Raw genomic sequence first — 13,246 nt, forward strand, 5'->3', positions numbered from 1 at the left:
AACAGCGTTGACAATGTATTTGAGCCTGCATGGGTCAAAGAATGTATTTACATATGCATAATATATATATATATATTTCACGTTGTGTACGTAATCCTTTGTGGTACTGAGAATTGTGCTTTGGTCTTTGGTCAATTCGACTTGTCAAGACAGTTCCAACAGAAGCAGACTCATTTCCTAGCTACCCATCCATCCATCCATCCATCCTTACAGTCAGTCTGCCTTTGAGCTCGCTGCCTTTTCATGCACACACTGATTTCCTTTTTCTGCTTTGTGGTTGACTGAGCACAAGAAACGCTCTGCAAACCCTGCTTGGCTAAGCCCTTCCTGGGCGCCCGGGAACCCCGGCCGCAGAGGTGGTGAAACTGCAGGGGCAGGAACTTTACACCCCGCGGCGGCGCCCAGCCAGCATAATTTTTGGCCCGAGCCGCTTCTCGTACTGAGGAAACTTTGTCCCTGAGACAGCCAGGCCTGGAGGTCGGCCCACGGGACGGACACGCCGCCCATGCTCTCTACCGCCAGAAGGGCTCTCCAGCTCCTCTCCAGTCCCATCCCGGTAACGAGGATGGGCGACTCGGCTTCGAAGGTCATCGGTCCGCAAGAAGCCTTGCCCGGCCGCGCGGAGCCCATCCCCGTGGCAGGTAGGGCAGCACGAGCGCTGAGCATGCGCACTGAGCTTGCGCGTTGCCCTCTTCTGGAAGAAGCCGCGTGGGGCCTCGGGCGGATCCCAAGTCGGGGTTTGCGCGTGCGCGGAGAGGCAGCCGCCTTCGCCCGCCCTCCCCCAACATCGGTGAGGGGTGGGCTCTCGGTGAGGCAGTCTCCAGTCTCAGTGCTTCTCTTTGTTTGAGTCTCTAAGGACAAAACAGGGCGTTCTGAAATAATGTAGCGTCGGGATCTGACTTAGCTGGGCTGCAGGCTTGCAGCTCCATATTTGGAGCTAGGAAGAGGGCATTGTGAGCCCTGCCTTAGTCTCCGTTCTCACCTAGGCGGTCAGGAGAGTCAGGCTATTTATTGCCTGTTCTCAGGGAGTGCTGGAGGGAGACCTAGTGATGCGAACTTGTGTTTTGAAGTAGAATGTTAGGCCAGAACTGGTTGCCAGAATCCTCCTCAGTTTCTAGTTATTTCAAAGGCTTGCTGGCCTTTCTCCTCGGTTCACAGGAACTCCTTGTTCTGTGGGTGAGACCTCCTAGAGGTATCTGTGTGCACACATTTGACCCCGGTGCCCTTGGGAAGATCAGCTGGTTACATGTGGGACTCAGTTACTTTTTGTACCACTTAGGACTCTGAATTGAATTCAGATTGCGGGGCTGGTTGGTAGTCCTATTGTAGTAGTATTTCTAGCCTCCGCTCGTGGGGGTATTCATCCTTGACACGTTCTCACTGGCCTGGGTATAGAATCCAAGCTCATTTACTTCCCACTTGGAAAGGGATCCTAGTATTTGTGCATGAGAGTGTTTGGGAACAAGTAGATTTATTTGGTAAGCTAGCAGAGCCAGAAGGTGGCCTGGTAAACTCTCTTAACCCAGCACAGGTTTTTTTGTTTTTGTTTTTGTTTTCCTTGGGGGGGGGTCTGTTTATCTTCAGGCAGAGAGGGTGCAGGAGAGGGGTTTAGGTTAGTAAATAACAGATCACTGTGGTCTTCTAGGCATTTCTCTGATAGTTTGGAGTGGGGCGTCATTAATCGGGTGATCCATTCACCTGGCACGTAATCACAAGACCATTGGATGCTCTTGTAGACAGTGAAAATATCTTATCTTGATCTCTTCAGACTTGGAGGGGGAGGGGAAGAGGCTAGGAGATTTTGCTAAGCCATTAACCTTGTGCTCCTCAGTTCAGACAAACATTTCTTAAGTGCCCAGGCAAAGTAGAAATATGGTTGAATACAACATAGAGGATGTGAGGCTGAGTTTTCTTTGAAGCCATAAACACAGTGATTGTCACAGCCTGCACATAACAGGCATTATCTGTAGCAAAATGGGAGGAGACTTTTAATATATCATGCAGCTGCACAGCCTCCGAAATCAGTGACTTTTTTTTTTTTTTTTTTTTTTTTTTTTTTTTTTTAAGACAGGGTTTCTCTGTAGCTTTGGAGCCTATTCTGACACTTGCTTTGTAGACCAGGCTGCCCTCGAAACTCATGGAGATCCACCTGCTTCTGCCTCCTGAGTCCTGGGATTAAAGGCACGCACTGCCACCACCGCCCAACAATCAGTGACTTTTAAAGTTAAGTAAAAAGGGAAGTATGGGCAGCCATCTTGTATTGTGTCTCCCACCCACATGGCAGGCTGGAGGGTCTCTGGTGGGGAGGGGTCTAAAGTGAGTAGCTATAAGTAGGGGACACTAGGGAATTTGCTTAGATTTGCCCTTGGTTCCAACACCAGTGTGCCTTACTGTATCTAGTGAGTTTTGGTGACCGTGTCTTTGAAAGTTATGGACTTCATATTCCTAGTTCAAAAATTATACTCTTTTACATTGCATCTTTAACCCTCCTCATGCCTCTATATCATCCACCTAAGTCTGTTGTTAACTGTACCAGATTGTCTCAAAAGCTGTATGGCCAATGTGCCCCCTTTTAGATGACAAGGCCTGCCTGGTTAGGCTTGTTTTGTCTAGTCACATGTGTACTGTTACCAAATGCTTTTGGAGCTAACCTTGTCATCTTAGATTCAGTCCTTCCTTTTTTTGTATTCTGCAAGACAGTTGTACTCTTTTAGCAACTGCAGCCTAGTGGTAGGTTTACATTTTGCAAGAAGGTAAGATTCAAACCTTCAAGGCTTTTTTAATGTTTCATTCTCTGGGCCATCTTGAATGGATGGAAACATGAGGAGACTGGCTTGGGTAACTGGTAGTTTGTCAGACTGATAAGGCAGTTGATTGGAGCTGTACAAAGGAAGGAGGAAAAATCAGGAGCTCTTAGGTACACACAGGAACATGATGTATGGTGAAAGTGGCATCTCAGGTCGGTGGGGGGTGGGGAAAATGGTGTTGGGACAGCTAGGGAGCTTTGTGGGTTAGACGGATGCTATTTCTGGTCATCACATCTTCAAACAAGTTAAATCTCAAGCAGACATGATGGTAATAGCCCACACTTTTGGTGTATTATATACCAGGCATCATGTGAAACTACATTAATACATTTAATTTTCACAATAATGTGGTGATTCATTAACCATCAGTATCCTCATTATGGATGTAAAAACAGGCTAGGAAGTTAGATAACTTATCCAAGGTCATATTGTAGGGCTGGTATATGCACTATGTTCTAGAGTTTCTGCTATAACCTCTCTTACCATGTGTGTGTGTGCATGTATGTGTGTATGCTGGTTTTGATATAATTTTAATGTTCATCTCAGGTTGGTCTTGAACTCACTGTGTAACCCAAGTTGGCTTTTAACTTGTAGCAATCTTCCAGCTGCAGTTTTCAGAGTTCTGGGATTACCAATGTGTAACACCTTGCTTGCTCTCTTTAGTTAAGATCAAAAAATGAAACAATGTGTATGGGAAAGTAGAATTTATTTATAATTATGTGAGGAAGGCCTTTGTACTAACAGCTAGAAAATCAAGAGACTGATAATCAGATCACATTAAAAGTCTGTGTGGTAGTTAAGAGCGCTTGCTGCTCTTCCAGAGGACTGGGCTCAGTTTCCAGTACCCACACGGTGACTCACAACCACTTGTAACTCCAGTTCCAAGGGGTTCAACACCTTCTTCTGGCCTCTGGCAGCATTGTATGGACACAGTGCACTGACTTAAAAGCAGACAAAACATCCATACACATTAAATACAAACTTTAAAAAAGCCTTTTGTGTGACAAAAATCACAGAAGCAAAATCAGAAGACAGCCTAGGGTACAGCAGCATGTACCAAAAAAGGCAAGGACTAGTTTCCCCAATAGGGCAGGAGGTTCTAGAAATTTGTAAGAAGATGTCAGCAATGATTACAAATCAGGCAGAGGTTTTGAACAATTTACCCCCAAGGAAGTACAGTTGGTTCTTAAACACATAAAAAGACACTCAAGTTCACTCAGTGAGGAAAATGCAAATACCAGTTTCATTTTTCAGATTGGCAAACATCCAGAAACAATGATCCATTCCATCAGTAGAAAGAGAGGGTAGTAGAGAGGGAGGGAGGGGGAGAGAGAAAGAGAGAGACAGAAAGAGAGAGAGAGAGAGAGAGAGAGAGAGAGAGAGAGAGAGAGAGATGCACTTTTGTGTGTTGTTAGAGGGTGTCAGCTGGCTCCACTCCTATGGAAGACAACTTGGCTGCATCTACCAAAAATTTAAATGCACATTTACCTTCGATCTCAGGAATTCAATTTCTGGGAATTTGCCTTCCAGATTTGCTCACATACATGCCAAATGAGGACTGCACCAGGCTGTTCACTGGAGCTTCATCTGCAGTAGACAGAGATTGGAAGCATCACAGGTGCCCATCAACAGGGGCTAGTTAAACAAGTGATGGTTCAGCCCCAAGGATAGAGCATAGGGGCACAAAAGATGGGGCATCTCTAGGAACGGAGAGATTGCCAAGATAGAGTAGCTGCAAAGGCCAGGCCAGAGTGGCATGCTGACTTTTGTGTGGACAGGGAGCAAGCTAACAATCCATATGCCCGAGGAAGCTTGTAAAGATAGCTAAGAAAGGAAAGGCTGGCTTTGGGCTGTGCCATGAAATGAGGGTGGTTGGGCTATTTAGGGTTTATACTTTGTGTTGTTTTAAACAACTTGCTTTGTCTAATGTGGCTTTGTTGTTGAATTAAACAGCTACTTTGAAGATAGCACCGTTGTTTTTAGCCCAACCAGCCACCTTTCTGTCATCCTTTGTCATACTTCAACTTAAAAGAAATTGCTCTCTTTCTTGTCAAGTATATATATATATATATATATTCCCTGCCCCCCTTGCTTTTGTAATCAAAATCTACATTTTGGCGTGATTTTTTTTTTTAAATCTAAATTTAGAGGGTGAAATTGGAATAAGTTAATCCAAGTCATTTTACATTTCATAAATATTCATTTTTATTGAAGCGTCGATTGTGGTGGCATGATTTATACAAAGGAAGGACCTTTGGGGACGGATTCCTTCCACTGTGGTGTAGAAGGCATTATGTGTTCCTTTTATGTGACGGGTGTACATAGATTTTTTTTTTTAAAAAAAGAAAACGATAGGAAGCTGTTCTCCTTTTAGAAAAAAAATTCCCTAGTGTGTGATTAATTTCTAAATTGTAGGACACAGAACTGTTATTTTTCTTCTCGCATCCTGCCCAGAGCTCTTAGATTGTTTTATGCTTTCTTCCAGAACCTTCTGTTTCCCTGCCGCCCCCGCTGGGGAAAGGCATTTCCCACCTCCCACCTTCTGATCTTTACCTCCCTCCCCAGCCTCTTTTCCCACTCGGCCCCCACGGAGCCCATCTTCTGCCTGACAGGATTCAGTGTTCCGCCTCTGCGCTCGTCCACGTGACTGTATCCTTGTGGATTACTACTCCGATCTTCTGATTTATTTCTTCATTAAATGCTTGCATAGGTAAAGTGTTGTATTTCCCACTATTCCTTATTTTACTCTTTCTTCAAAATTTTCCTGGCTTGAATTCTGTTTCTCCTGTAAACCAGTCCCTCCTCCCTAGGGCCTAAGTGGCTGCTTTTAACTCTACTGGCAGACCCTCGCGAGCTGCCCCAGACTCCTTCCCATCCGTAGTCTCATTGCTTCTTAGATGTTCTGCTGCCCAGTTACCAAATCTGTGCCTTTTCTCTGTATGCATTAATGAGCTCCCGGGGAGAGAAGCCGTGTGTTACTCCTGTTTGCTCAGATCTATAGTGCCTTACAAAGGACGGTGCCCACACCAAACATTCAGTTATGGCTATGGATACTGGGCAGAGAATGGTTAATGTCTGGAAACAAATACAAAAAAAAAAGGTGGCCCTTTCTGTGTGTTCATCATGTGAGCACTGAGGTGCAAGGGTGCCATGCAGCCATCCCTTTGTCTGGCCCACGTCCTCTAAGTTGCTGCCCCAGCATTATCGATGGATCCCAGCCAGTTTCTTTACACCTCCCCATGGTGAGCTTTACTTTTGGCCAGGACTAAGGGTCGGTCCCCCATCTCTGAACCCCAAGCAGAGACTTTCTAGGCACCTACAGTGGGGGTATATGTAGGTCAGGGGGCAAGCTCAGAATTGTCAACTGGCTTGGACCTGCATCTCTATTTGGAAATGGTTGGAGAAGGGAGAGCAAGGACACTTGTGGTGACCTCTGGGAGCCGGGCTGAGTGAAGAAGCAGAAGGCTAGGCACAGGTTTGGGGGAGTGAATGGATACCAGGCCTCAGCAAGCACAGAGTGGAGGCCTCTTTGCTGAGGTGTTCTCTGTTTTTGCCTCCCCATGGGTCCTGGTGGCTTTCAGTAGGTGATCAGTTCCTTTCCCAGGAATGGCCCCTGTCTGTCTGGTCCTGCCACCTTGAGCTAATTAAAACTGGGGTTCCTCTGATGATGGCTGAAATACTGAATTGTGCAGCAGGCTGTCAGGGTGTGGTGAGGCATTGTTAATCTTCTTGAAGATGCTCCTCTAGCTTTTTCTCTTGTAAGTTCCTTCTGGGCCAGAGACCACTGTAGCTCTGTGTATAAACACATAGTATTAGACAGCAGATGCTCAAGGGCTTAATCCTTGGTTCTGGGACACTGTAGGGCAATGATTATTTGTTGAATAACATGTTATTGGGGAGTGGCCACCAGGAACAGTGTGAAAAATTATAAACACATACATGAGATACATCATGGCTACTAGCAGGTAGTCAAGAAATGCTACAGTGAAAGCTGAGGGTGTGGATCAGTGCTTGCTACACAAGTGTTAGGGCATGGGTTCAGATCCCCAGCCCCAATGTAAAAGGCCAGATGTGACATTGCACACATATAATCCTGGTACTTGAGAAGTGCAAACAGGAGGATCCTGTGGTCTAGCTGGCCAGCCAGTCTAGCTAATCAGTGAGCTCCACATTGAGTGACAAACTTTGTTCCCCCAAATAGGATGGGGCTGAGAGAGGAGGACACCTAATGTTGTTTTCCAGCTCCCATATACACATGCACACATCTGTAATTGCACCTGTGCGTACATGCTATGTGCTTGCACACTCACACCTATCAGGATGAGCAATGTGGAAAACTGGACTGAAGAAGTCCGGATAGACAGGGTGTTGAGTTTCTGGGCTCCATGATACTGAATTGTACATCACATCTGAAAACATTACTGGCTATATAGAATTTCTGCCGCTAGATGGAAATATGTGGGTTAGGAGTGGACCATGCCACTTGTCCTGTGACACATGACAGTTTATTGGCCTGCCACATCTCCTTCCCTAGCTCAGGGAGTTAATGCAGTAGTGGCTTCATGGGACAGGCTGTTCCAGTCTGCTTTAGAGGCTGAGTACATCATCCTGCAGTTCAGCCATTTTACTGTATGGCCATCTCCTTGTCATGTTTGAATGCATGCATCCTGGTGCAGCAACACTGTACATCCTGTGGGTGTTGGGAAATGGAAAAGCCGAGCATTCAAATGTTGCTGTGTGGACTTGACAAGGGTGAGTGAGAGAGGCATCGGGAGGAGAAGAGAAAGCAGGGGACTAGAAAGCATGATGCAGCCACACTCCCCACCTCCTATCACCATTTACATTCAAACACTCAGTCCCAGAGCCCACTTTCCTCTTCACAGGAGGGGCTGTGTGCCTAGCTTCCCCATCTCTCTCACTGGCCCTTTTTCCAGAGTTTCTCTTTGTGGAGAAGGTAGACTTTCTGCCTTTGTTTGGCATTCAGTCCTAGATAAGTTTGTTCCTGTGTTTTCTGATCCCCTAGCTTGCCAACAGTGCCCTGCTGGCATAGCCAGACTTCTGGATTCTAGCTACTGACTTACCTGATGTTCTGTGCTAACATTCTTCCCCTTTGGTGAGATGTGTGGCAATGTTGGCTCATGATATTTGGTATGGGGTCAAGTGAAATCTTCTCTGTAAGCTGGGCCTGTCATGACAGGTGACAAAGTTGAGGAGGACATATATGATCTTATCAGTCCTTCCTCTCTTTCACCCTAATTCTATACTTATTTATTTATTTATTTATTTATTTATTTGGAGTGGGGAGAGACAAAGTCTTGTTCTGTTGCCTAGGCTGACCTCAGACTCACTGTGTAGCTCAGGCTAGTTTTGAGCTGACAGTGATCCTCCTGCCTCAGCCTCCCCAGTGTTGGGATTTATAGGCATGAGCAATCATGCCTGGCTTGGTTCTTTATTTTTCTGTTGGCTTTATGTGAGTAACTGGAGTTTCACAGTGGGGTTTGTTTCTGATCTTCTACCTTTCCTGAATGAGTTTATTAAATTCACACTATACAACAGCAAAGGCTGGCTCTAGTGAAGCTGGAGATGTCCTGATGATATTACACTTAGGAAGATGAATAATAAAACTGAGGAACAGAGAATGTCTCCTGGAATGCATGCTAAAAGGAATTTTTAACATTACTATAATTAAGTGATGTCAGTGTTGGGTTAACTTTTCCAAGTTTTTCATATTCTACTTTTGATTAAAAATATTTTTTTGTACTGTCAGTTAACTGATAGATTGCTTGGGTCAAAGGCTTTGCTAACAGTTAGGAAAAATATTGTTCAAATGAGGATGCCAGTTATTCTTTGGCCTACTGAAAAACTGTTGTTTGGAGAGATGGTATCCAAAGGGAAGCCTCATGGAAGTACAGAGCTTTGAGGGGATTCACAGCCAAAAAAAAAAAAAGAAGCCTGAATTAAAGACTCTTGAGTGTACTGAGAAGAAACCAGGTTTGATTTTGGGGAATGGCACTGCCTGCTTGTTCAGTGTGCCCCTCCCCCAAACAACAACAACAACAACAACAAAATCCCCTGAGCCACTTGCATCCCAGGGGACTGTGAATACAGCCTGACATGTTTGTAGATGACGCTGTACCACCATGTCAGACGGTTGGCATGCTGGGAGCCTATAGCTTGCTTTGGTTTCTTTCTACTAAGGTCTCCCGCAGCAGGATTTGTGGTTTTGATGAGTCCTGTTTTGGCATATCCTTTTTGTGCCAAGACTAAGAACTCAACCCTAAAGCTCTTCTGTACATTGTTTCTAAGCTTTTTCTAGTTTAATTCTATATTTAAGGCATGATGTATTCTGACTGGATTTTGTTTCAGGCTAGGGTGGAAGTTGGGCTTATGCTTTTAAGAAGAGCACTGTAAACTGGTTGTCAATCTCAGGTGAAGGTCCCGGTCCAAGCAAAGACCACCACATGCCTACCAGCAGCAATACACATTGGCAAATTAGTATCAGGCTCACCAAGTACAATGCAACAGTTAAGCACTAGGTAGAATAATGCCCTGTTTTATGGAGCAGAGACAGCAAGATCAGTTTCAGAAGCACATGTATGTCTCCATAGCCAGCTGATCTCCCCTGGCCGCCCACATAGGACAATTTGTTTATGAACTTGATTTTCATACTGCAGTGAAGGGGCTGTGTCCCTTCCTGCTGGGTGATAGATAGTAGGGTTGGACAGGTGTCAAGGGACATTCTCAAACAAAAGGAAAGAACACACACTGAGCTTGCAGCATGGGAAGTTGCATCATGTCACATAAGGCATAATCCTGGCACAGCTATGTGTGTAGAAGGATTTCAGGCCTCAGGTCTGTCCTTAGGGAGCACAATGGGGAGATTGGCTGGGCACAGCTCACTGCCTTCCTCAACCGTTCTGTCTGATCCATAGATGTTCAAGTGCTACATCAGTGTTTGTTGAATGCATCTCTGTTGATTTGTTTTTGTATTTGTTTCAAAAATCCCTGGGCATGGTGGCACACACCCGGAATCCTAGCATGAAGGAGGCAAAGGTAAGAGGGTTGTAAGTTCAAGGCCAGCCTGGGCTGTATAGTGAGTTTAGGTCAGCCTGGGCTCCATAGCTAGATTCTGTCTCAAAAATTAAACAACCATCACAAACCACATGGCCATAGTTGTGAGATGTGCTTGTTGCTCTTTATGCTTCCCCACTGGTCTGTGGGTCTCTGTTAGTGCCCATTGTCTCCTTTGCTGTAATAATAGGGAGCCATAATGCTGGGTGGAATAGCTCCTACCACTTTATTATATTTTGTTTCATACAAGGCCTATGCTTTTCCGTATAAAATTTAGAGTAATCTTGCCCATGCCTACAGAAAATCTGTGCTAGGACTTTTACAGGAATTGCATTAAACCTAGAGATCAATTTGGAGAGAATTGATAACTTTGCTGTGTCTTTCAGTCTAGGGCCACAGCTTGTCTCATGTATATTCAGATTTGGCTTGGTTTTTAGTTTTTGTTATTTCTAGTGCATAGAACTCACCATGTTTGTTAAGTTCAGACTTAAATTTTGCATGTTCTTTGAAGTGTTTGCAAATGCTAATGAGTCTTTAATTTTGGTTTTCATGTAGTTTTCATACTACATATGAGTTTTTGAATGCTGACTTTGGAGATGCTGGGCCTTGTTAGCTCTAGGATAAAAAAAAAAAAAAAAAAAAAAAAAAAAAAAACCAAAAAACTAAACCCTATTTTTTATAAACTTCTTGGTATTTCCTATACAGATACCATGTCACCTGGATATACAGTTTTTATCTGGGTGCCCTTTATTTTTCTTGCCTTATTACAATGCTGAAACTTCCAGTACTGTATGCTTCCCCATTCTTAGGAGCCAAGAGGCCAGATCATCTCTAAGGTGCCCTTTAGCATTCTGAGGCTCCAGGTTTCTGCTATACCGATCTGCAGCCATTCCCTTCTGCCATCTCCCTGGGAGTGTTTCACAAGTGCATTTTCTACCACCTTTCTATAAAGCAGGCTGTATTGAAACCCATGCATGCTTATTTGTTTTTGTTGTCTATGTTCATTTCTGAAGTCCAATGACAGAACCGGGTAGCTGTGAGTGAAGCCATCTCACCCAAAAAGCCTGAGCTGAAGCATTTATCGTTTGGGCTTCTACAGCAAAGGTTTTTTAAAATCCTTTGCAGTTTTAGAAACTTATTCTTCTGATTTCTCTCCCATCTTTGCAGCCAGTTATTTGCTTGATTGATGTCATCTGTTTCATGCCATACATGCATGGACCCAGAACCCAAGTCATTGTCAGGCTGTAGCCTGCAAGGAACACAGGGAGATGTATGGAGACTGCAGCTACCCCTCAAAGCCCCTTCCATTCTGCATTTGTACTGCATGTTGGGTGATTATGATGTAAAAACTCATATTAACACTGTACCTGACTGTCACCCTAGACGAGTTATTGGTTTGCATTGCTGTCCTTCAGAGTGTTGGCAGACTGAAAAGACACATGACTCTGGTGACTGGAAAGGGTCCAGTGGCCCCGAACTCTATAGGCATAGATTTGTTAAATAGTATTTATTATATCTTATCTCCCCTCTCCCCCCTTGCCACCTAAGAGAATGTTACTCCATTTAGCTGTAATGAGTTTCTTGCTTTGCCTGACAATTGGGAAGTTAGTAAATGAGTGAAGATGCTTTAGTCACAGGAATATGAACCATTGCAGTTTGTGCTTATTGGATGCTAATTGGCGGAGATAACAAGTCTGGCATCTCCACACACATGCCATTGCAGCTTGTTGGTCTGTTCTCCACACCTGTCTCCCTTCTCGATGACAACCTCTCCTCATCTTTGATTTTCCTTTTATTCCAGTCTCTTCCTTCAGTGAGCCCAGTTGGACTTTCCTCTTACTTTCTTCACTATTTGAGATGTCCTTAGCATCTCAACAATGACTTAACTTTACAACAGTGACTTAGCTTTCTAAGTCTGGTGAGGCCTCATTTGTTTGAATCTCTCACATACCTGTTCTTTGTCACATTACACAGTACCTACGAGTTAACCGAAAGCAAAAAGACTACACTTAGACTCTATTATGATGTTGCATTTGAAATTTGTTTGATAAAATCCTTTGTGTGTGTGTGTGTGTGTGTGTGTGTACGCTCACAGGTCAACAGATATTAGTACAAATGGATCACCACAAACAGGGTGCTCTGCTCCCAGCTTCCCAGGTAGCACAAGTCATATGTTTATAGACATTTGGTTCTAACTGCTCATGTGTGTCCAATGGCTGGCTTTCTAAACTGTTGTTTAGAAGAGCTCTGAGCTCTTAGCCTCTGTGTTACTATTTGCGTTTACTACTTGGGGAAGGGATATCTTTCTACAAATACGGAGACATACTGGTGGGTGCAGGAAATGAAGACTGCAGAAAAGATCTTTAAAAAGAACCTCAGTGTAACGTGTACAGGTTTTTCTGCCCGCCACCTGCTCTTGTCCCTCCGCCACGCCGCCAGCCCCAAATAATACACAGAGACTCTGTATTTGATATTATGCTATTGGCCAGGTACTACTTTCTTATCGGCTAGCTCTGTCTTAATTATTAACCCATTTCTGCTGATCTATGTTTTTCTCTTACCGGGGAGCCGGCGGCATACTGCTTTCTTCAGACTCTCCATCTTGACTCCTCCTTACTTCCTCTTTTCTCCTTATCTCCTAGTCCCTCCTGTCTCCCTTTCCTATTGGCCAACAGTGCTTTATTATTAACCAGTATGAGAAACATACAGAATGACCTCTCCCATCATCTCCTCTTTTCTGTCTAAATAAAAAGAAGGGTTTTAACCTTAACATAGCAAAATATATCACATAACAGTTATCAAATAAGAATCACAGTTAACACTATTTAGTCCATTAACATTTAGCAAGATTTGAAGAAAATATTCCATCATCTATCATATCTTTGTGTGTCTAAAGTCTAAGTAACTTATCTTTAATACTAAGGAAAACTGTAACCATAACTCTCTGTCTTCAAGTCCCTCAAAGACCACAGAAGGATAGTATAAACTCTAGAAATGACAGAGACAACTCACTGCCTGGTCACCCAAAGTTCTTTTGTAATCTTCCATCTTCAGCCCATAGGCCATAGTGTGTCTGGCAGACTCTTCAGCAATGCAGGAAACTTTAAACTGTCTTCTTGTATTGGCAGTTTATCAGTCACTTTTCTCTGTGTCCTGCATACTGTCTCGCAGACTCTTCCATGAAGCAGGAACTCTGTAGCAATGTCCATCGTGAATCAGCAATCACTTTTCTGTGGGCCCTGCATGTCCAGTTTATATAGCACAAAGTCAAACAGTCCAGACAAGAGCAGTATCTTGTCCACATGGCTAGTCTTGCCATATTGAAAGCAAACTCCATAACACGTTTCTTCTATGTCCATCTTCCTTTC

General features: G+C 44.1%; 1 protein-coding gene across 2 annotated transcripts in view; it reads left to right on the forward strand.

Annotated features, from left to right (window-relative positions):
* Positions 1–268: 268 nt before the first annotated feature.
* The window catches only part of Msra (methionine sulfoxide reductase A), a 329,701-nt gene continuing 316,723 nt past the window's right edge, over positions 269–13,246 (forward strand). Inside the window, exon 1 of one of the 2 annotated variants that reach the window (XM_051195539.1) lies at positions 269–641. In XM_051195539.1, the coding sequence (XP_051051496.1) occupies positions 506–641 (136 nt within the window). In that variant the 5' untranslated portion in view covers positions 269–505. The remainder of the gene's footprint in view (positions 642–13,246) is intronic. The other variant, XM_051195538.1, reaches the window with a different exon arrangement.

Source organism: Phodopus roborovskii, unplaced genomic scaffold (genome assembly GCF_943737965.1).
Source record: "Phodopus roborovskii unplaced genomic scaffold, PHOROB, whole genome shotgun sequence".
In the NCBI taxonomy this organism is placed as follows: domain Eukaryota; kingdom Metazoa; phylum Chordata; class Mammalia; order Rodentia; family Cricetidae; genus Phodopus; species Phodopus roborovskii.